Source organism: Arvicanthis niloticus, chromosome X, assembly GCF_011762505.2.
Source record: "Arvicanthis niloticus isolate mArvNil1 chromosome X, mArvNil1.pat.X, whole genome shotgun sequence".
Lineage (NCBI taxonomy): Eukaryota > Metazoa > Chordata > Mammalia > Rodentia > Muridae > Arvicanthis > Arvicanthis niloticus.
The window spans coordinates 80,422,696-80,446,130 of NC_047679.1; the positions used below are offsets into that span (position 1 = coordinate 80,422,696).

At 39.7% G+C, this 23,435-nt stretch overlaps 1 protein-coding gene across 3 annotated transcripts in view; it reads right to left on the bottom strand.

Moving 5' to 3' along the window:
• The window catches only part of Sytl4 (synaptotagmin like 4), a 45,158-nt gene extending 22,139 nt beyond the window's left edge, over positions 1–23,019 (bottom strand). Inside the window, exons 1-5 of one of the 3 annotated variants that reach the window (XM_034485834.2) lie at positions 22,868–23,019; positions 4,423–4,595; positions 3,978–4,193; positions 3,311–3,420; positions 2,975–3,077 (exon numbers count right to left, since the gene is read on the bottom strand). In XM_034485834.2, the coding sequence (XP_034341725.1) occupies positions 2,975–3,077; positions 3,311–3,420; positions 3,978–4,193; positions 4,423–4,532 (539 nt within the window). In that variant the 5' untranslated portion in view covers positions 4,533–4,595; positions 22,868–23,019. The remainder of the gene's footprint in view (positions 1–2,974; positions 3,078–3,310; positions 3,421–3,977; positions 4,194–4,422; positions 4,596–22,867) is intronic. The other 2 variants (XM_076918796.1, XM_034485833.2) reach the window with 2 other exon arrangements.
• Between the last annotated feature and the right edge of the window lie 416 nt (positions 23,020–23,435).

Genomic DNA, 23,435 nt, shown 5'->3' on the forward strand with positions numbered 1-23,435 from the left:
TGGGGCATCTCATTGTTATTTTATTTGTATTCTAGTGATTGATAATGTTGAATTTCATTATTTGACATCAGCATATTTTCTTTAATGAAATACCATTTCAGATCTTTTTCTCCTTTTCTATGAGATTGTCTGTACTACTGTTTTGAAAGTTCGTTTTCTTTCATTTTTTAAAACTTAACATGTCCATAATATAATCTATTTTTAAAAAATTAAAATACAGGAGTTTAACTCACATGGGTGTGTGTGGAGATCTTGGTAGTTCACATGCCAACATTATCAATGACTATTAACAGTGATTGGACAAAGAAAGTTAGGTTACTGAAGGACTTAGCTTTTATGTTTCTGTAAACTTCTTAATCTTTGCTTTTACTATACAGCCCAATGTGTCCTCAAGTCTGTGGCCCTCCTACAAATACCTGCAAATTCAGCCATGTGCCACCAGCTCTATACTCGTTTTTTTATGATCAATAAAAGTATAATAAAATCTTTTCTCTTTGGCTGAGGTAAAATTCCTCATGTGCACGTGCACGCACAAACAAACATGCATGCATACATGCACATAAACGTGCGCGCGCGCGCGCACACACACACACACACACCCACCATACGGACACACAAAAAATAGAAAACAAAAGATTTTAAAAGTTCAGAAGACAAGCATTGACAACCCACCTCCCACTTCTCTTCTAGGGTTACAGAGAAATAAGTACAACAGGGGCCAGAGAAATGGCTAGTGATTAAGGACACCAGCTGCACTTCATGAGGGGCCTGGCTCAATTCCCAGCACCCGCATGGTAGCTCACAATCACAACCCCAGGTGATCCAATATCCTTTTCTGGCCTCTGCAGGCATAAGGTACAAATATGCTACACAGACAGACAAGCAGGCAAAACATCCATACACGTAAGAGCAAAACAGTGCTTGTCAAATGGAGGAAGAATGGAAGGGTACTAAGTTATAGTTAGATCACTGTAAGAAGTCTTAGTATGCGACTCTGCATTTATAGGACCACACAAGATAACATGTACTATATCTTTCAAAAAACCAAACAGTTTTGAATGTTTTCACCATAAGAGGTGATATGAAAAGTAGCTCTGCTCACCTTGATCTAAGCATTACATTAATTCATTACACGTATTTATTGAAATACTATGAGTTATCCCATAAGTATATACAATTTTTTTTTTTAGAATCAGTTAATATTTTTAAATCTAGGGTTGAAAATTTAGCTCAGTGGTACAGCACTTGACCCTGGGAGCAGCACAAGGCCCTGGGTTTGGTCCTTAGTTCCAAAATAAAATTTAAAAAATCTTTAAAAAAAAAATTTAATTTTAAAAACACAGCTGTGTGGTAGTTACTCAATGAGTGAGGGGGGGAGGGTAAACCCACAAATTTGCATCATATAACAATGCCACAATCATCTTAGTTTGCATAATATATTTTATTCTGTTTGAACAGGCATAATGTAGACTTTCTAAAGTGCATGAGCTCAAATAAAAGATCATAAAACAACAAAAGCGATAAAAAATTGAAGAAAATAAAAAGCAAATCTAAACAAGATAATTCCTTCAAACCATTAAAGTCAGCAAATGGAGAGGAAGGAACAAAAAAGAAAGAGAGAAAGGAAAAGAATGGCCCAAATCCAGATAGCATGAAGGGAATGAAGATAAGGGGTCTCCATGGTTAACTGCTTCTATATTTCTTTTGCTTTTACATTATACACTTTAAAAAACATTACAGAAATAGAGGATCCTGGAATCCAATATTCCCAAGTGGTGCCCTAAACTAACAAAATAGGAAAAATGTTCAAGGAGGTGGTGAAGAAAAAGTTCCAACTATGAAGGAAAAGATCATATGATCATATCATATTCAAATTTTTCCAGTAAATTCAATTATATCCACACAAATTCTCACACCCATGCACACCTATGTATATGTGTGTATGTACACACGCAAAGTTACCTACAAGGGTAAAAATATCAAGCTGGCCTTTTTCATAGTTGGATTCAGTGGCAGAAGACAATGGAGCAACATCTACAATAGTCTGAGAGAAAGAAAACATGACTCAAGTCTTTAATACGGAGCTAAGATGCTATGCAACTGCCAAGGTAGTTGGCAGGCATTCTGAACATGAAAGAATGCGATAAACATCACAAACCCTTCTTGACGGCACTTCCCAATGACAAAATCTAGACAACCAAGAAATAAAGCCAAAGTAAAGAATTCAGGAGTAGAGAAGTCATGGTTCCAGGCCTGATTGTAAGCAAACAATATGTATAAATGTGAAACGAAGACTAAACCGGTTTTTAAAGTCTGTTGATTTATGGTTGCATAACAGAAGGAAAATATCACAAAGCCTGAAAAGTTAAATAAATTTTAATAATGAACAGTGAGGATAAAAGATTAGGAAGGTGTGGAAGAAAGTTCATATGGGACCGGGGAAACAGTTAATGATGGTTGTTGCTCTGGCAGAGGAACTCAAGTTTGGTTCCCAGCACCCATGTCAGGGGGCTACAACTGCCTGTGAGTCCAACTCCAGGGGATCTAATACCCTTCTGGCCTCTGCAGACACCTACCCACAAGTATACATACCTGCAAACAGACACTAACGTTTAAAGTAAACAAATCCTTGTTAAGAACTAATAGCTTTCTTTTTCACATGAGAGTGCAGCCTAGGAACAAAATAAATTTGCCAAAATGTTGAGATTTGCGAGGAGCTTGTGGGATCAGGACTGATGACTCCTCCTCCTCTTCCTCCTCCTCCTCCTCCTCCTCCTCCTCCTCCTCCTCCTCCTCCTCCTCCTTCTTCTTCTTCTTCTTCTTCTTCTTCTTCTTCTTTTCCTCCTTCTCCTCCTCGTCCTCCTCTTCAATTTTATCTGCATTTTCCAATTTCCCTCTAATAATACCTACTATTTTAGAAAAACGAGGTAATAGTAATAGAAGAACTAAATAATACTAATTCCTTAGCTCTCACCTTTGTTCCTTCTGTTGTTCCTGAATGATCCTTCTTCCTGGCCAGATATCACCTATCTGTGTCTGCTGAAGGAGGGACTGCCCCGGGGTCTCTCTTTTATTCGCTTCAAAACAAAAGCATGGCAGAGTAGTAATAATAAGACTAAGGAAGGAAACAACCCTCAAAGCAGCTTCCCCAAAACACACACTTGCAGATAGGACAGATGCAGCCTTTTATATTCACAAAGACTGCCTGAGCCCCTGGGGTTAAGTCACCACTAGCCAGAATACAGCTGGATTCCACACAAGCTATCTCCAAGGCTAGGTCCTTCCAACAGCCTCTAGCCCTAAACAATACCTGCAGGCTTACGGCGCAGGGACATCCTGATTATCTCACTGCCTGTGCGGTAAGCAAAGCGATTTACTTTCTGGTCATAAAACCAATCTCCAGTTGCTTTCTTCAGCTCTCTGGGGAAGAAAATAAAAGAAAATGTCAGATGTGTTGTACTGGCTGGTTTTGTACATCAATTTGACACAAGCTAGAGGCATCGGAGAGAAAGGAGACTCAATTGAGGAAATGCCTTCATGAGATCCAGCTGTAAGGCATTTTTCTTATTAGTGATCACTGAGGGAGGACCCAGACTATTGTAGCTGGTGCTATCCCTGGGCAGTGATCCTGGGTTCTATAAGAAAACAGACTGAGCAAGCCATGAAAGGCAAGCCAGTAAGCAGCACCCTGCATGGCCTCTGCATCAGCTCCTGCCTCCAGGTTCCTGTCCTGTTGGAGAGTTCCTGTCTCAACTTCCTCCAATAATGAACAGCAACCTTGAAGTTATAAGCCAAATAAACTCCTTTCCCCCAAATTTGCTTTTTTGGTCACAGTGTTCTGTCACAGCAATAGAAAACCTAAGCGAGACCTGTAGAAACAATGACTCTTGTCACTCAACTAACAAAGTTGATGAGAGAAATTCTCAGGGCAGCCCGACATATGTCCCCTTTTTATGCCACCATGAAACGACACTCACATTTCCTTGGAGCACACCTTGCACCTCCAGGAGCCATTGCTTTCCAGAACTCGGCATTCTCGGCACACTAAATGATTACAACCCACACAAGTGTTGCTTTTGGGAATTAAGCGGCCCAGGCCCTCCTGGCACCTGGCACAGGTCCGATCACTGTAGTGTTGGCTGCCCCTTTTGGCACCTTTTCTTTTGATCTCCAGTAGCTCATTCTTCAGTCGCCTGCCAAGACCAAAAGAGAAGCAATCACAAGTGGGTTCAGGATGTACAGAAGTTGAGGTAACAACAGTAAGACTACTGTGTTCTGTAAAAGTAACAAACTCAGAGCCCAGCTAGACCCACAAAGCTTTAAATCATATACACAATTCTCACAGTGAATGAAGAAGCAACTGAAAAGCTTGGGTCTCCTTGGTTGGAAGCCTGGAAATGCTTAGTATTCTGGGACCCTTACCGAATCCTTTTCTCATCTGCTTTTCTGAGTTCTTCATCTCTCTGCAGAACACTGAGGATAAAATCTCTTTCCATCTCGGACAGAAAAGAGAGGTCTAGTATCTCCGACATGATGTATTTAGTCTCCTCCTCTTTCTTCAAAGCAACCTGGGCAAGAAGAGTGACCAGAGGTGCCTAAGATAAAAGAGCAATTAATTTCATGATTATTAACCCCAGAATCACTGCCCAGCCCTAGAACATTTTCCCAGGCTGCCTTCTCCTTGAGTTAAGCTAAAGAGACAACATAGAAAAAAAATCGGCCATTCATTATTTCTCCTTTCACATTTGAACCCTGGCCTACAATATTTTTCCAGAAATTACTCATGACTCTGGAAAGTGGCGGGTCATTCAGAATAAGCATCTTAGTCAGAAAGGATTACAAGATAGCTGAGTCAAACTCTCCCCCCACGAAGGCTGTCCTAATCATCCAACTTTTATTATTGTTTTAAGTGTTCTCAGCTCTCAGTTCTGTTAACACAAATAGTCAGGCAGGCAGTCTCTGGATTTAAGGGGGCTGCCAGTTTAGGCTAAATTCCCCATCATCGACTGGCTCATGTGTTCCTGGAATTTAGTCATCTTCCCAATAATGTTTCAAAAGATTCTACCACCCCTGCTACCTCCCAAATAATGGTGCACTGGCTCTACACTTGAGAGCAGCGTCTCCCATTTCATTAACATTTGTTGAGCACCACTCTGTGAAGTATTTTGCAAAGCACTGGAGACACAGAGATGAATAAACCATGGTCCCTGAATTCCAGAAATTTACAGATGTGAACACAATACTTTGTACAAGTGCTATCAATAAATTTTAAATTAAATCTATGAAAAGTTACAGAAGTATCCAATTCTGTCTTACATAGTCAGGAGAGGGAGGAGAGAAAAAGATAAAGACAGAGAATGAATGCTGTTTACATCTGAGGATTTTTATGAGGATATGGATTTTTGCCTTATTGAAATGAGTGTTTTTAAAGTGTGTGTGTGTGTGTGTGTGTGTGTGTGTGTGTGTGTGTGTGTGTAACATGTGCATGCAGGTACAAGGGGATACCAAAAGAGGGCATCATATCTCACAGACCTGGAGTTACGAGCAGTTGTAAACCAATCCACATGGGTGTTGAGAACATAACTTGAGTCCTCTGGAAGAGCAATAGGCATTCTTATTGAGACTCATCTCTCTAGCCCTATGAGTACATTTGTTGATTTAAATGGCATATAAAAATTATATATTGAGCTGAAAGTATTCTTCTCAAGCACACTTAGAATATTTACCCCTCAAAAACTAATCATGTACTAGAAGAGCCTCAATAAATCAAAACATCCTAAGTCTCAATAAATTAAAAAATGTACTTTTCATATAAACCACAGTCTTTGAGTTCAAGGACATTAAATAAGAAGTTAATTTTAAAAGCTAATTCTAATCTCAGTACTGTCTGAAAATATGCCAGACACTTCAAATTAAACACTAGGACTTTGGAGCCAGATTGAATTTGATGTCAGCTCTATCATTCACTATGTGACTCTGGGTAGACTGCTACACCTCTTCAAGGCCTTCTTTATTTGTAAAGTGAATTTATACGTTTGTAACTAAACTTACACATCTGAGCTTATTTTTATATGTTAAATGAGTTTTAACACACACAAATCGATCCAAGTTATGTGAACACAGAGATGCCATGCATTAGCTTTTAAAGAGCCCTCCTCCTAGGTAACTACCGTGTACCATTGAGCTACCCTAGCCCATGCATTGTCATTTTATACATGTGAATGTATACTCTCAGATTCTATTATATCCTGGGAAACTGTTCATTTTCCTTTAAAGAATCTGAGTGGATGATGAGTTAAACCTAGCCAAACATTATGTGCTGCTTTTAGCACTTTTTAAATAAGAAATTATCCTGATAGATTTTCTGAAATCCTGACTCATGCTCAAGGGATAAAAGGTTGAAGTGATATTAAGTATTTTTCTAGACTTACAAATGCTAATTATATGATGGTTTTAATATGTCAACTCTAATGGATTAACAGTTATTTCCCACCAAAGGATAATGAACAATTTTGGTAAAATCTTACTAAGCATAAAGGAGAAAACTAGATTTGTTCAAAGGATGTTATTTTATCCACAAAGGTCCTAATTAAACTATTCTTGCTAAGCCAATTTTGTATAGTATACATAAACACTCATTTGTTATGTGAGATTCACATTACCGGATGCCAGATTCTGTATGCATTTGAACATAGTTATTTAGGGGTTGATTTGGTTATGCCAAACAAGAAGTGTGATGCTGCCTACATGTTTGAAAAATGAAGACTGAAACTGAGCTTGGTCAGAATCACTGAGAGGTACCAAATGCCACGTCTACCGATGCTCAAGATGAAGTAATAGGGAATGTATATCTACACATAAAATAAATTGGCAAAATACATGGAACAATGGTATTCAAGACACTGTAAACAAGACAGTGCAAGGCTACAATATTCATGGATGGGAAATAAGTGAAGTGAGATTTCTCATTTATTTATTAAAAGCGTATTGCCTTGAGCATTTTCAAGCCAAGGTATAGAGAAGGAAACCAGATTGAGAAGGCTGAGAACCTGAGCAAACCTTAGGGGGCTAGAGTTCTCAACCTTAGGGGGCTAGAGTTCTCGAGACAGAGTATGTGGTAGAAGAGCAAAAAGAGAACCCCTCAAGCAACAACATATGGCCTCTCTCAAGTATTTAGCAAAGGAGTATCCAGTGCAAGGCATCTCTGTGATCAAACTACTCTAGTCTAGGGAAAGACCCACCTGAAAGGATTCAAAAGCACTGTGCCTTATCATTCAAATGAAGCCAGAAGGAGTGCCTATTTTCACAGCCAGACTGGAAAACCTCATAATTCATAGACCATTGGCTAAAGAACTGTTGTATATTTCAGTAGTGGGAAACAATTAGGCCTACATTATGAATTGCTCTTATTCTGCCTACCAAATCTGACCAGAAAAACTTGAAAGGATCAGTCTACTTTCAAGTAACTTAAGTGCTTCCAAACAGCTTATGTGCATCTCAAAGCAGAGCTCAAGAATGTTTATGATACAAAAAATATACAACTAATCAAGTAAAATTCATCATTTCTAGTACCCATTAAAAGTTAGAGGCCTGTCAAAAGTCAGGACAGTTCTGCTTATAATATGGAACAAGATAATTAAAAATATTCCACAAATTCCAATATTGGATTTAACAAGATCACTAAGAATAGTTACTATGGCTACTTTCCATATGTTTGAAAAGTTAAGTAGGGATTTGGAAGCTGTAAAAATAAAAAACTGAAGTCAAACCTAGAAATATAAAACTATAGTGTGGGAGATCAAATGTACAGAGCAGAACATGACATTAACAACAGATTAGACATTGTAATTGAAAGAATATTAGCAATGAAGACACAATATAGAAAATGGTGCACAGCAAGAAAAACTATAAAGGAAATAGAATGAGTTGCCCAACAACTGTAAGCTGTCTGGTATACATGTAAAATACTCTAGATTAATCAATGAAATTGGGAGCACTAAAAATTTTTCAGAAAACTAATGAGCTAAGTTTGAAAAATACTATGAGATCACAGATTCAAGAAGTTCAAGGGAAGTTATGATCATAGTATAGAAAGAAAGTAGACCATAGTCAAGTCACTTAAAACCAGAAATAATAACAAAATTTAGAGTAAGGGACAAAGGTATAAGGGACAAACATACATTGTACACTGATACACAGAGATTATGATGAAAGTACATTAATTACTAAAACCAACTGTAAACCAAAGTATAACAATATCTCTAAAATATTAAAAAGAAAAATACAGTCTATTTAAACATATACATCACAAGAAATACTACTGGAAAACAGGTGAGGGACTTACAGGAAGGCTCTGTTGTTAACGAGAGAGGTTACTGTTCTTACAGAGAACTGGATTTTAATTCCCACCACCCATGTCAGTAGATCACAACTGAGTGGAATTCCAGCTCCAGGAGATCCAATGCATTTTGTATCATCAAACACCCATAGTTATGAGCACATACCCCAATCAAACACACACATATAATAATAATAATAATAATAATAATAATAATAATAATAATAATAACAATAAACAATAGTAGTAATAATAATAATAATAACAATATGCAGGGAGAAAACAAGCAAGTTAAGTTCTAGGGATTTAGTGCTTCCAGAAGTCCCATCTGGATTCTGCTACACACAATAGCACTAGGTACAACACAATGCCCACATTGGAATACTGTGTTGGTTGTTGTATCAACTGTTCCTCTTCATTTTAGGGTGAAGTGTTTAATAAATATAATCATGGAAATAAATATGTCTTAACTATCTATCTAGTCTAGACTACTGAAATTTAGCACAAATTCAAATAGCAAAGCTGTTAGAGTTGGTGTCTCCAAAGTTTAAAAGTTCTTTTTGGTGCATTCCAGAGTGGACTCCATTAACTGTCACTGGTGCAATGACAATATCTGAAGGAGATTAACCAAAAGCACTATCACAATTAATATCTATGAATATTTGACCCCCTTCTGCCTTCTGGATTTGTAAGTATAAATTTATGTAGCCCCACAGATTTTTTTTCCCATGAGACCACCCTCCACTGTCCTAGTAGTTACCTGTGAATATTTGTATGGTTTCTTCCCAGGCTTAGGGTTCTGAATTCTGCACTGTATACAAAATGTTCACAGATTAGGCGAACCAACTATGTTCTAAGTACTATGCAAGCTAACTAAGGATAAAGGAATAAAGCATAGCACATGACCACAAAGATCACACAGAGAAGCAGACATTTGAATAATCATTTACAAATTAAGCAAAGAAATATATGCATAGTAGGTACACAACGGTGTCCTTAGAATCCATGTATTTTTAAGACCAAATGCAGGATAACTTCCCATGAATTGTTGACCGGGATCCCTAACCCCAAGATTCCTCCAAATATTTCCATTGATCCTGGCTGCCCAGCAGATTCAGATAAGACAATGTTGCTGAAGACACTATGCACTTTGGATAATTAAGCTGGCACTAAACTGGAAGCCTCCCTTCAACTAGCTAGTATTAATAGTGCTGGGATGTGTTAAGCAGACTTCTGGGTGCAAAAAAAAAATATCAACAGTCTTACTCAGCTATGAACTCTGTGTGATTCAGCAATGACTTGCCAGGCAATATCTGCCCACTAGTGCAACAGTGGCATGGCTATGCAGGGCATAAGCAACCACTTTCCAAGCAGAGGTGAGGGGCCCGCTCCATGGTAAGAAATGCATGCCCAGTATTATAAACCCAATCAAAAGCCTATAGGTGGGGAGGCCACAGAATGTCGCACTGATGAGCAATGGAATACTGATGCTTTTACATGTAACTCTAAACCGCTTCCTAAATATTTATGTTCATACCCATGGATTAGTACTATTCTCACCCAGGATCAGAGAAGGTTCTTTCTGCAGTGGGTGATGGTTAATGCAAAGGCTCATTCGTTTCTAAAGTGCTGGGGAAAAGTGAGTACTGAGTGCTCAGCCCTATAAATGGGGCAACTCTACCTCTGTCTCTGAGGCCTAGAAGAAAGCGTAGAAAGGTTGAAAGAGCTGGAAGACTGGGAAGAGGGTTATAAAAACATACCTTCTGGATAGGATATGATCACTGCCATCATTCACACACAGCAGCTGCAGCTACTGTTACAAGATATGCACAGAAAAGTAATAGTAAATGTAAGAGGAAAGGGGAGGGGTAGCAGGAGTGGGAGAGGGAGACACAAGTAATAGGGTGAATATCATTACAACACATTTGTATACACATATAAAATTGTCAACAATTTTAAAATTAAATAAAGTCTCTAAAGTGTAAAACATGATCACACACACACACAAATACACACATATGATAGGATGAGAACACCAAGTTGGAGCCTCTAACCCAGCTGAGTGGAAAGGAGACTAAAAAGAGAATTATCAGCAGGAACACATGAACTGAATGTAAGTTTAATGGGTAGCAGCTGGTTTAGCAGTAGAACAAGGGTTTTCCATCAAGAGGAAAAAGCAGGGAGGCATAAAGCAACATGCTATAACAAGCACTATGGTGATAACGACTGACAAATTATAAAGGGAGGGTGTTAAAGGAGCAGAAGGTCTGTCTCTGCGAGCTTGGCACATTATGTGCAGAAGCTTAGCCAGTCAGCTTTGGACAACAGGGCACACTGAAGTGTTTCAAGGACATTTTACAGCACTCACGCAGTTGAAAAGCCCACTGAATTGAGAAGTGTGTAACATAAATCCTGGGAGAAAGTGACAAGAAACAAGTGCAGAGCACAAAAGTAGTAGAGAGGGAAAGGAGAAAATTGCAAAAGTAGCACAAAGGTAAAATCTGCAAGTGTTCTATAACACAGAAACAGCCTCTCTTGTGAGGACATTGAGTTCTGATGGACTAGATTCCTAACTAAGGACAATATAGCATAGAAGAGTACTTAAAAGTACTGGAGCTGGCCGCCTGTTCAAATTATACCTTCATGGCATTTTATTTCTATGAAGTTTGCAAAAGATATTTGAGCTCTCTAAGTCTCAGTTTTCCCCCTTGAAAGAAAGGCAATAATAAGAATTCCTGCCAGGGACTGTGAGGAGTCAAATATGCATCACGAGTAAAAGGCATGGCATAGTGTCTGGCCTAGAATAAAAACCCAATATTGTTAGCTGCTTAGTTTTAATTATTATTAACCATATGCTTTGGAAAATATATGAGCATATGGCTGTTTTGACATCTTTCTATGAAACTTGAGAAATCTAATCAGTATTCTTGCCCAGATGGAAAGTTGCCCGTACCTCTCTGCATGGATGTAGACTGGTAAGCATAAATATTAAGCAAATGTTAGTAATTAGATATGATCGCTTTTAAAGATAATTATTTATACACTGTTCCAGACAGGATTTAAAGTGACTTATCAAGATCCATAAAACATAGAAAAATATCATAAATTTTTTAAGTAGGATCAAAAAGAGAGAAAAAAAAAGGAAAACAGTAATGGAGAGAAAGGAAAAGCTTCAAAGCCAAGGCTCTTACGTCAAAGAGCAAGTGAGGCTTCAGAGTCAAGCACCTGGATTCAACTGCGGATCAGCCTCCTGCTGGGTCCTCCACAAAGCAGAGCCTCCTCTTACACAGGCCCCAGGCCTTGACCTCTTTGGGCCTGCTGTCAACAGTTTTAGAGTAGCAAAGTTGTTTTCAGGTTTCCTTGCTAGTGAGAAATTTACAGCCAGCTCACAGTTCTGCACTTGAAGCTTTATGGTCTCAAATATTTTTTTTCTCTCTAAATGGGTTCCATGAAAGGGGTTTGTATGTGCTGTGGTGGTTTGCCGTTTTAGATCCTTTTAAGATATATACCAACTAGGATGAGGGGTGTGTTGAAGGTGACAGCAGCTAACACTTCTATAGCATTTCTTACGTTCTCAGGCACTTTTCTTCACATTTTCTATACCTGGAGTCATTTAGTCCTTAGAATCATGCCATGGGGCAGGTACTAAACTGTTGTGTACATTTTACAAAGGAGGAAAGTGAGACACAGAGTGAGCAAATAATTTGCTAAAAGTTAAATACCTTGGAAGAGGCAGTCTAATTTTCTGACTAGGCAGTCTGGTTCCAGAGTCCAAGATCTTAGCCATTTGATTGTACCATCTCTTCACATTCTAGAAATAGTGTTCTGCATGGTAACGGCTGGAAAAGGGGCCATTTTATGTCTAGGAGCTTGAGATAGGTATTTAAAGTCATTATGTACTAATGGATGAATGTTTGAGAGGCCCTCAGTCTGGCGTACCCTCTCATTCTCTGGACGTCTCCTCTGCAGACTGGGAAAGAGCCACTCTCCCTATCTAGGACATTTTTTTTCTAATGGACAATGGGAGCATTCTGAAGGGAGGAAAAGTGGCCAAGATAGAGTGTCCTTGGTTAGCTCTTAAGATTATGTGTGGGGACAGTTTCGACCGGATGGTATCTACATAGTTACATTTCAAAATCGTCAAATGCTGATCATGAGTGGTTTGAGAAATTTTCCACTTCATATATTATATACAACTCTACAGTAAGTCCTAAGGGAAAGCTAGAAATGCAACTCTCCACATTGCCCTTACAGAGCAGCATACAAGGACATGTGAATGTGCCTTTATTTTCATGATTTCATAGTCATAAAAACCTGCTTCTCAGGACTTAAACCTGCCACAAATCCTAGAGGCAGGTCTCCATACAGGTGGCTCACAGAAGTATTAAATATCATAAAAATGAAATTGTTGATCAAAAATGAGATCATGGGTCCAAATGTCCCATCTGGCAACAGGAGAAATAGGTATTAAGACAATCCTACTTAAATCTCTAACTTTCAAAATCTGCACTAGAAAACATTCCTCTCATGTAAGCCAGGCAGGCTCCATAAGGGTTCCATACAGTTGATGGTAGAAGACCAAAAGAGGTCACCACCTTCTATACCAAAGACCTTAAGAGCCTTAAAGTTTGTATATTAAAGAGCCCAAGAGTCTTCAAAAATCAAAACCACCCAGCATAGTGGTGCATACCTAAAATCCCAGCAAACAGAAGGCCAAGGCAATAGGATTGTGCATTTAAAGTCAGCTTGGTCTGTATAAAGAGATCTGGTCACAAAAATCCAAGAGCCAGAGGTGTATTTCAGTGGTGCAACATTGACTAGCATTCACAAAGCCCTGAATTTGGTTTGATCCATCTCACCCCACACCTACTCCACCAAATAAAGGAATATTATAAAATCTTATTCACTTATAATCATTTTTAAGTGTGATAAGGCTGTAATTTTTCAGTAAAGCTTATCACCTTGTAACTCAATTATCATTCCATGTTCTATAAGCTTTGATAAAGCAGAAGCCCCACAGAGAAGACCCTGTTCTTTTGCCAGGGTCATAGATGGTGGCGATTTCTAAACTAAACTCTAGCTGGCATCTGTTTCTCTTAGGCCACGTCACCTACAAAGCACCCACACCATCCTCTTAAATGAGAAGTCATGACAGCTCATGACTAATCCAGCCCATGTTCACACCTAGCTGCAATTTCATGCATTTGGCTTCTTTTTAATTTTAGGGATGCTGTGATCTAGCTATGGCCATAGAAACCTTAAACACAACCAAATAACCTGCATTTGAACTTTAACTGAGCTGCATATGTGGCAGACCATTTTAAAGTGCAAATAATTTCTTTCCAGTAAAATGCTAATAAATATGTGAGAATGTTTATACAAAAGATAAGGGAAATTGCAAACTACGAAAGAAATGTAATATACGAACTGAGTCCAAGTGTTCCTTGCCTCCTAAACTGTTTAACCATAATTACTTGACACATTACTTCAAATCCCTAGCACAAGATTAGTACATGCATTACCAACATCTGGTGTACTGCAGAAGCAATGTTCTAACAGTTCAAAAACAAAAAAATAAGAAGCTACAAACACCACAATGCTCAAAGTAGATTCGTACATTTCTTTATTTTTCAAAATTGACAAGACACAAGAAAGTACCTTTACAAGTTCTAAGGGGGAAGAGATACGAATTCTCATCATGAAATAAGTAGAATTTAAGAAAAGGAAAACACTCAAAATATCTAGGACTTTCTTTGCCATGCATACAAATATTTGCTCTTAGGATTATAATTATTAGTGCTCTAAACAAAATTACACAGAGAGAAATCTGCTCAGCAAGCTATGCTCTTATTTTACAAATGTCAAAATTATATGTGTGTGTGCGTAAAAATTATATATATATTTTCACACACACACACACTATAGGATTGTAAACTGTATGAAAGAGAGGACTTAGTAGATTATTGGAGGGGACGGAAATGGAATTTTATTTTTGTCCATCTCTGTGTGGACTATTGGAGGGGAAGGAAATCGAGCTTATTTTGTTCATCTCTGTACCTTCAGAGTCTAGAGTGCTGCTTGGCCAACAATATACACTCAATCAATATTTGTAGAGCGAATGAGCTGGCATCAAAAATACCACTTATCATTCAACCACACCCAAGAGTTTATTCCGCAGAACTTCTCCACCTTTGACATCATTGATTCAATACTCCTTTCTGAATCTAACAGCCCATCCTTCCAACTTGTTCATTCAGTGATCTCTCCCAAGTCATTCCTACTCCAAGACCTCACTGAATAGTCTTCTACAAACCTTCTTTCATCTATTCAGCCCCTTTCTGTCTTTACTTCCTTTCCTAGAAAGTTTGGATTCTATTATTTAAAATACACTCTTGTCAGTGTCCTTATTAACTCCTAATTTCATTACAAAGATCTGCTTTTATAAAACCCATCTGATCATGTGTGCACTTTTATGCCTTCATGAACGCTCCTGGGATCCAGTGAAAGAAGAAAATGGGCCTGGTAGATTATTATCCACACGAATTCTTCATCACCTAGCTTGCCTCAACACTGCTTGGCACCACAAATATGCTTCTCTGGGTCTGGCTAGTCCTCCTGTTCTTCACAATGCCTATTGCTTGAGTGAATCTAATATTCAATCCAAACCCTGTCTACTTCAACTCCTGTCCAAGAGGCTGGTCTTACATCTTATCATAGAAAAATATAAATGCCATCATACCACTTACTGATGCCAAATCTATAGTTATGCTCATCTATGCCCACTCATGGTGAACCTCCACCTAGTTCCAGATCCTCTCTCATGGGGCATAGGACTCTGCTGCATCGATTACACCAGCCATCTCATCAGCCTTCAGAGATACCAAATGAAAACCTAATTCCCTGGACCTCAAGCCCTCTCCTGCTACTATCCTTTCTCTGCTCATCAGAGCCTAATTTCTCTAAGGAACTGTTCATATTTAGTAACTCCAATCCCCCATCTCCCCAATTACTTTTCAACTCATCATTCTAATTTTCCACCTTATAGCACTTTAAATTGTTACCACTGTGGTAAAAGTCAGGAACTCCCCAAACACTATGGGGGATTCTTTTTTTTTTTTTTTTTTTTTTTGAATTGCAGTGTTTTTATTATGCATAAAAAGTTTTTTTTAATAAAAACATATTGCTTTAACTATGGAAAACAAAGACCTTAGTGTTTTTCTACCTTCATTCCTTACCGTGTAAGTTAGTGTATATCTGGATTGTTTGCATTACAATGTTTGATTTTTTAAATTTTATTTAATATTTTATTTACATTTAAGATGCCATCCACTTTCCCCATTTCCCCTCCCTAGAAAACCCCTGTCCCATGCCCCCCTTTCCTTTTTGCTTTTATACAATTTTTCTTAATGTTAATCAAAGGATTTATAAGTTTGGTAATGTTCAATCAGAAGTGTAACCCAATATCCAACCTAGATATAAAAACTATCTTTGACTGGTGGAGACCTGTGAACATCTGCCTCCATTCTTAGTCTTTCTCTTCCTAAACTTCTTTTAGTCCTTAGCACCACTGACTTTTGTTTTCTTTTGTTTTTCAAGACAGGGATTTACTGTATAGCCTTGACTATTTTGGAACTCATTCTGTAGACCAGTCTGGCCTCAAACTCACAAAGATCTACCTGCCTCTGCCTCCCAAGATTAAAGGTGTGTGTCACCAATAGCCAGCTACTACTAATCATTTTTAATATAACAGAACTGATCATTTTTAATAGAGCTATTATATTTTGAAAAACTATTGGGCTGACATTTAAGACGTGATAGACAGAAAGGCAGACTTACAGAAAAACAGAAGGATAGAGGGAGACAGAGACAGAGAGAGATAGAGACAGAGTGAGAGATTTAGGGATTAAACAATGTCTAAAGCAGCAAAAAAATTCCATCAATAAGAAACTGGCTGGTTGTGATACATACAATGTTAAACTATGCAGCAGTTTTAAAAAGCAGTTTTATTTACTGATATTGAAACTTACCATGGGATATTAAATTAAAATGTATATGAGTCCATTTGTATTTCTTATTATATAAATATAAAGAGATGGAAAGGTTGAATGAATAGATTAGAATATCTTATATAGGCATATAAACAATGTCTGGAAAAAAGACAAACAAAAACTTTCCCTTTAGGAATTAAGATAAGCAGAGGCAAAAAATATATTTTAACTCTTACTGGGTCAAGTATTAAAATATCTTCATATCTCTGAGCACACCAAGTTATATAAGAAAGAAATTGAAAGGAAATAGAAAGATATAACTATAAACAGAGAGAAAAGATGTGGTAGACTCTCCAAATCTTAAGGAGGAGAAAAGGAAGAGTGGTTAGTAGCATCATATAAGAGAGAAAAATACCCAACAGACAGAGAATACAAACAGATAAGTCTTAAGGGAGGAAAATTAAATGGTCAAGAGAAATCTAAAAGAAAATGGTCCATCCATACTGGAAATAATTTTTTTTTTAATGTTTGGGTGTCAATCCTGCAAAATTACAGAAAGACAGTGTTGATAGTTTTAAGATTTATTTTTATTTATGCATATTTGTGGGTGCATGCCACGTGTGTACTATGCCTGAAGTGGATGCTGGGAGCCAGAATCAGGTCCTCTGGAAGAGCAGCAGGCTCTCCTAACCACTGAGACATCTCTCCAGCCCCAATATCCAACTTTTTAAAAGAGAAATATAGAAGGTACTCTCATACTTTCTTGATAAATGTAAACTGGTAAGAAAAAAGTCTGTTACAACAAGCTGGTTTTTCAAAAGTTGAACTTTACAGAACTTTTCCCCGTTGCAATAAATTTTATGATCCATTGTTTAATCCATGTTTAACACATGCCTTCCCTGCTGAAGTGCTCCCCAGGAAAAGAGACTGGTGTCTGTCTCCAGCACATGTCAAATGTCTGGATGGCCAGAGCCAATGCAGGGCTCCTAGCACACTTCAGATCCTCATAGCTAACACACGGTGGGCCCTCAACAGGTATAACTATGCTTTCTGGTATGTCACTGGCAATAATGTGAAAACACAGACACTATGGCACTCCTAGGACCTAAACTGAAAAAAAAAACCAAAAAACAAAAGCCTACAAACATGAAATAGTACAGATACCACAGGAGCTTTCCATCTCTTTAAAATATCTTCAATTCAAGGTAGTTTTAGATAGTCATGACCATGAAACTGAGTGATCTGTCATTTCAACTCTTCATTTGCTTGCACTATCTAATCTCTGACCTTGTCATTTTCTGTCCCAGCCATCTGGACAAATCTCTCAAACTATATTGTTCATAGTGCTTCAAGATCCTGGCTGGTGAGCGATGTTGGAGAGAAATGAAACCAGCCTCTATGACTTGAGGGAGAAACAAACCACACTAGTCCAGACCTATTTTATTTTTTACAGCTTTATGAAGATGTAATTAACAAAAGATGGACACATTTGCAGTAAATCTGAGACTGTGAAACACATATGTATAATTTTGATGGGGTACCCTTCTTTTCATCTTTCTCAAATACCACTGGAGCCCTTCACCACTCTTATCAAGAAGACCACCGTCAGAATAGCAGCCCTCCACAGCTCTGTCCTCCAGAGCATCACTAGTTTGGCCCTCTCTTTGATGTCTCAACCAAAGAGCTATTTGCCTTTCTCTAAGTACAGTATTTTTCTCCACTTTCATTCTGTTCAATCATTACCCCCAGCTTCCTCGGGGACCCTATATCATTTAATTCTATGTGATTGCCTCATAAATAGCCTTCTCTCAATCCTGTATTTAAAATAACACACAATTAATACCTTGATCTCCCCTGAGCCTTGTCTCCTTCCCATTATAGTCAAGCTTCTTCAATATAAATACCACATTTTTCCAAACAGGGAGTGTAACTGACTGGTCGATTACTTGCCTACTATGCATGAGATCATGGGTTTGATCCCCACCATAGAAAAATGAAAGATATTTTTAAAAGATCATCCACACATAAGAGCATAAGCAAAAAAATCCTCTTGATAGTAAATATGTAAATTCTCTGAGATGCTAATTGGGTCTTGCCTACTCAATTTTTAATATATGTATGTATGTATTTATCTTTCATTGACAATAATTGTGTATATTTATAGGATAAAATCAGTTTTTGATGTATGTATATATAGATTTTTTTTCAAGACAGGGTTTCTCTGAATAGCTCTGGCTGTCCTGGAACTCACTTTGTAGACCAGGCTGGCCTCGAACTCAGAAATCCGCCTGCCTCTGCCTCCCAAGTGCTGGGATTAAAGGCGTGTGCCACCACCGCCTGACCAATGTATGTATATATAATAGAAAGATTCAGTTTATTCTTTTAACAATGTAAGAATATACCATGCATTATGCATTACCTTCAGCATGCAGTGCAACAAAAGACTGAAAGGTATCTCCCCAGTTGAAGAGAAACTATGTATCCACTGATCAATATCTCCCTCACCTAGAAGGTCACTTACTACAACGATTTTCCAAGCACTAGGAAGATGATTCAGTGGATAAGACTTTTAACGATGACCTGTGTTCGATCTCCAGAACCCGTGTAAAAAGCCTGTTATAGGGAGGGCAAAGGCAGGAAGATTGCTGGGGTTCACTGGCTGCAAGCACATGGTGTGCTCCAGAGTCACTGAGAGACTCTGTTTCAAGGGAATAAGGCAACAGTGATAGAGCCAGACACTTAAAGCTCTCCTCTATGTCCACAAGCACATGTGTACACACACATATACATCCCACACCCATGTGGCACATGTTCCAGGCCAGGAATGTGGCAGGGAGCAGGGATGCACACCTGCTATAGGCCAGGAGTTTGGTAGGGAGCAGGAGACACCTACAATCTTAGGTGTGAATTTCTGAGGTCTCAACCCTCTCTACCCACCAAGCTTCCTGGCATGGTTTACCATTCCACACATCAATACAGAGGTGTTCCACAGAAATAGTTGTATACATTTTACCATTATGCAAGAATGTCCAGTGAGGCTTCATGGTGGCTGGAAAAAGGATAGCAGGCAGAGAAAATGGAGCCACATGGAAGAGTTCCTGATACTTTTTGAAAGTGAGATCAACAAGAGTTCAAACACTGTATGTGGTGGCCTAAGAAGATGACAGAAATCCTAGGTAACCCAATATTCTTAGTTCAACCAACTAAATGTATAATGGTATCCTTTTTCTTAATCATGGTAAGGCAAAGGGAAGGATTAAAGGTATTAAGGCAATCAATAATCCACATTTGGCCATGTTACCCTTGAGGCATCTATCAGATGACAGGTAGAAATGTCAAATAGGCCACTAAGAACATGAGGCTTCAGAACAGAAGAAAGGCCCAGAACAGAAACATGAATTATGGCTGTCTAGATGCCACAGCAATGGTGCTTAAAGAAAACTTCTGAGCAGGTTTTGGGGTGGAGAAATGTCTGTAGGCTGAGTCCTGAGACAGTCCAAGGCCCAGTGTTTAGGGAGATAAGATTTAAAGCACCTGAGCAGTTATTTATGCAAACTTTAATTTCAAAGAAGTTAACACTCGATAAACAGTGAGAAGTATACAGTCACTACTTTTTCCAGGGCTTAGGTCCTTCCAAGTCTGATGTTATCGGATGGATTCTGGCCTTTATTTCTGGCTGGATATTTCAAACTGCATTTAAACAAAATAGCACTTTTATTTTTGCTACATGGTTGTTGCCTACTTCTCTATAAAACTAGTCTACAACTAGACAATTGTTGTAAAAGTGCCACTCAGCTGGACCTTCTCCATACAGCCCATCACCTAGTAGCCACCTCACACATAAAAAGATTAAGGGCAATGAGAATAAAAACCTAATTTGTGACATCTTTTATTCATTGGGGCTTTTCCCTGTTGCACAATCGCCTTCTGTATCCTCTCACTGGCCTTGACAACTGTCTGAATGTCCTCAGAACATCTGATAATTCACACCTCCCTCCCCCCTACGTTAAGATGAACCAAGGCTAAGGGCATCTTTCTTTTTCCACCCACAGATTTGTACTTAATCATAAAATGGAGATTCTAGTCAAGCATATTGGTTCACACACTCAATCCTGGCATTCAGGAAGCTGAGGCAGGAGAATAACCATGAGTATGAGGCCAGATAGGATACATAGTGAGGTCTAGGTCAGCCTAGGATACATTCTGAGACTCTTAATTTCCAACAATCCCTGGAAGACATGGCATCCCCAATCCCCAGCACAAGTCTTTGTGCTTCAAGATCCAGTTACTATCTTTACAGAGATTACAACCTTCCATATGGAAAAAAAAAACAATAGTATTTGGACTTTTATTGAAGTCTAAATAAAGTCCTTCAAGATAATATAACTAGTCATTCTGCTTGGGAGAAGGAAGTGTGCATTCAGTGAGGTTGACTCAAAGGCAATACCATTAGGCTAAATTCTGAGAGATGAATAACAATTAATGGCAAGAGGTTGGGGATATGAGTACCAAGTTTGCCAGAGGAAAAACAATAGTTTTTAAAAATTCCAGAGGTGGGGTTGAAGAAGACATACTCTCCTGAGTATCTCTGCCTAACCCACAAATAAAAAGGGTATGCTATCAACCTGTTTGCCTGGTGGCTTTGTCACATACACATATTTCTGTCAAATACTTGTCAGCTGCTACCCCATTGTTTCTCCTCTGGCCATCAGGAAAGGAAGAAGTGGAATGAAGGACCAGAAGTTCGATTCACACAAGCTTGTCCCATTGTCAGAGTGTAATTTAGGGCACCACACTTGAAGCTTTCAGCTTCCTTTATATTGTATCATCACTGTAACTATAGCACCAATAGCATAGAATTAGTGTGAGGCTTGTCTGAGAACTAATCACATCGCCTGACTTTGTTCATTCATTATGCCACCGATTTAATAGTTCCAACCTTGAAGGGAAAGTGCTCAGAGCATGCGAACCAGAATGCTTTGTATACTCACAGACCAGTAATCCCAGGGCTGGCTCCAAGCTCAAGTTCACCCCTCTGATCTAGGGTGCAGCCTTTGAAATCACGTCCATCTGCTACCCAAAGGGAGATTCACAAACCAGTTTTGTGGGGGCTTTTCCTACTAGGATGTCCAGCATGCGCGCGCACACACACACACACACACAGAGACAGAGAGAGGGGGGGGGAGGGAGAGGGAGAGGGAGAGGGAGAGGGAGAGGGAGAGGGAGAGGGAGAGAGAGAGAGAGAGAGAGAGAGAGAGAGAGAGAGAGAGAGAGAGAGAATTGCCACAGCTCTCTGAGCTAATTATTGGTTTTAGTTCTTCATGGCAAATTTACACTTTCGTTTATTAATGCCAACATATTTATGAAGAGTACAGCTAACAAAGAGCAGAAATGTAACCAGTTCAAAAAAGATGGAGGACAGATGTGATGTTGCAGACTTGTAACAGCAGCACTTTAGGAGGTAGAAGCAGGAGAACTGCCAGCCAGTGTGAATCCAGCCTAGTCTACATAATGAATTCCAGACCATCCTGAGCTACATTGAGACCCTGTCTCAAAGTAACAAAAATGGAAAGGGAGAGTGGGGTAGGGGAAGGCCAGGGATATAGGAGGTTAATTTCTCCCACAGATACACATGGCTTAGGGTCAGTCCTGCTAGAAGATGTATACTAGAACACTAGATCCTCTGGTCCTGAAACTGTAGCATGTTAGGGAAAGAAAGGATTAGTTAAAGCAAACACATCACTTTTTCAAGCTATCAGAATTTTTAACCAAATTATTTTGCCATCAACTTCTCCTAGACCCCATCCATCTCCTTCAGTGTTCCGGGCTGGAGGAACACTGGTGTCCTTCTGCCAGGAGCAACCCCCCAGCCTATTTGAAGGGAGCATGGTAAAGGTGTTGAGCTCTAACCTACACAGCTGGGTCTCCAGCTCCATGCCCCAAAGGAACCCACTGAGGTAGAACTCAGAGTCAACTTGCCTTTAGCCTGTACCTGTGGTGAAGAGACAAGGCGGAGCTAGGAAAATAGAAGCCTGTAGTTCAGAAGAAACAGCGAGGGGCCATAGAAGGAGCTGGACAGCCAAGCCCAGCGAGGTCACCAAAAAGGTGACTAGCCTCCAAGTGCGAGGACACAGCTCCACTAGAAGCCCGTCCAAGCCTGCGCCAGGAGCCAGCTCTTCAGAGGGACCAAGGCTAGCGGAGGGGGGTCGGGGGACCTGGGGTGCACTGAGCCAGAGATACCTGTGGAGAGGCAGCACCCAGAAACTCCGTCCAAGGCAACCAGGCAGAAACAGCCTGAGAGAAGGAAAAGTGGCAAGGAGGGACCGCCTGGAGCAGACGGGAGGCACCGCTTGGGGGTGCGGTCCCTAGACGCGGACACAGCAGAAGGGCCCGCGTGGCAGCTGGGGAGGGAGGACAGGGACCGCACACAAGGTACAACAGGACACACGCCCCCGAGGTGGGGGCGAGACACGGGGCTGGGGGAGTCCACGAAGTCCCAGGCAGAGGGCGAGGGTGCGCTCAGACACTAGCTGCCACCTACCTGTCACCTGCAACAGGTGCTACTAGGTGACCAAAGGTCCGGGTGCTGAATGGTTGGAAGGGTCTCGAGCTCCAAAAAAGACTGAGAGCAGCAACAGGAGCGGCTGGCCCTACTCAACCCTCCCAGGAGGCGGAAAAAGCTGCAACTTTCCCTGGAGCGGGGAGGAGCTGGACTCTTAAAGGGGCCGCACCAAGCACAGGACTATTTTAGCAGAGGGTCAACTAACACAGGGGAGTGTTCTGGGAACCGAAGCCTTAAGGCACTGGAGGAATTTCCTCTTGAGTTAGCAGAGTTGGAGGACCCTCCTCTGCCCTTTCAGGCTATCTTTGCTCACTCTCTTAGATGCTGGGGGTAGGGGGGGTGGGGAATAAAGTTCACTTGCCTCTTTGTTCAGAGAGCCAAAAGTTGTCCAATTGTAAACTTCTAAGAAAACAAGAGTCTCTCATTGGCGGGAGAGAAAGATAACTTCTTCATTAATGTAGGCAGCCCATGAGCCTGTAAATAATAACCCGGGACCCTGAAAGCAGCCCTAATGAAACGGATTGGATCATCAAAATAAATAACTTAA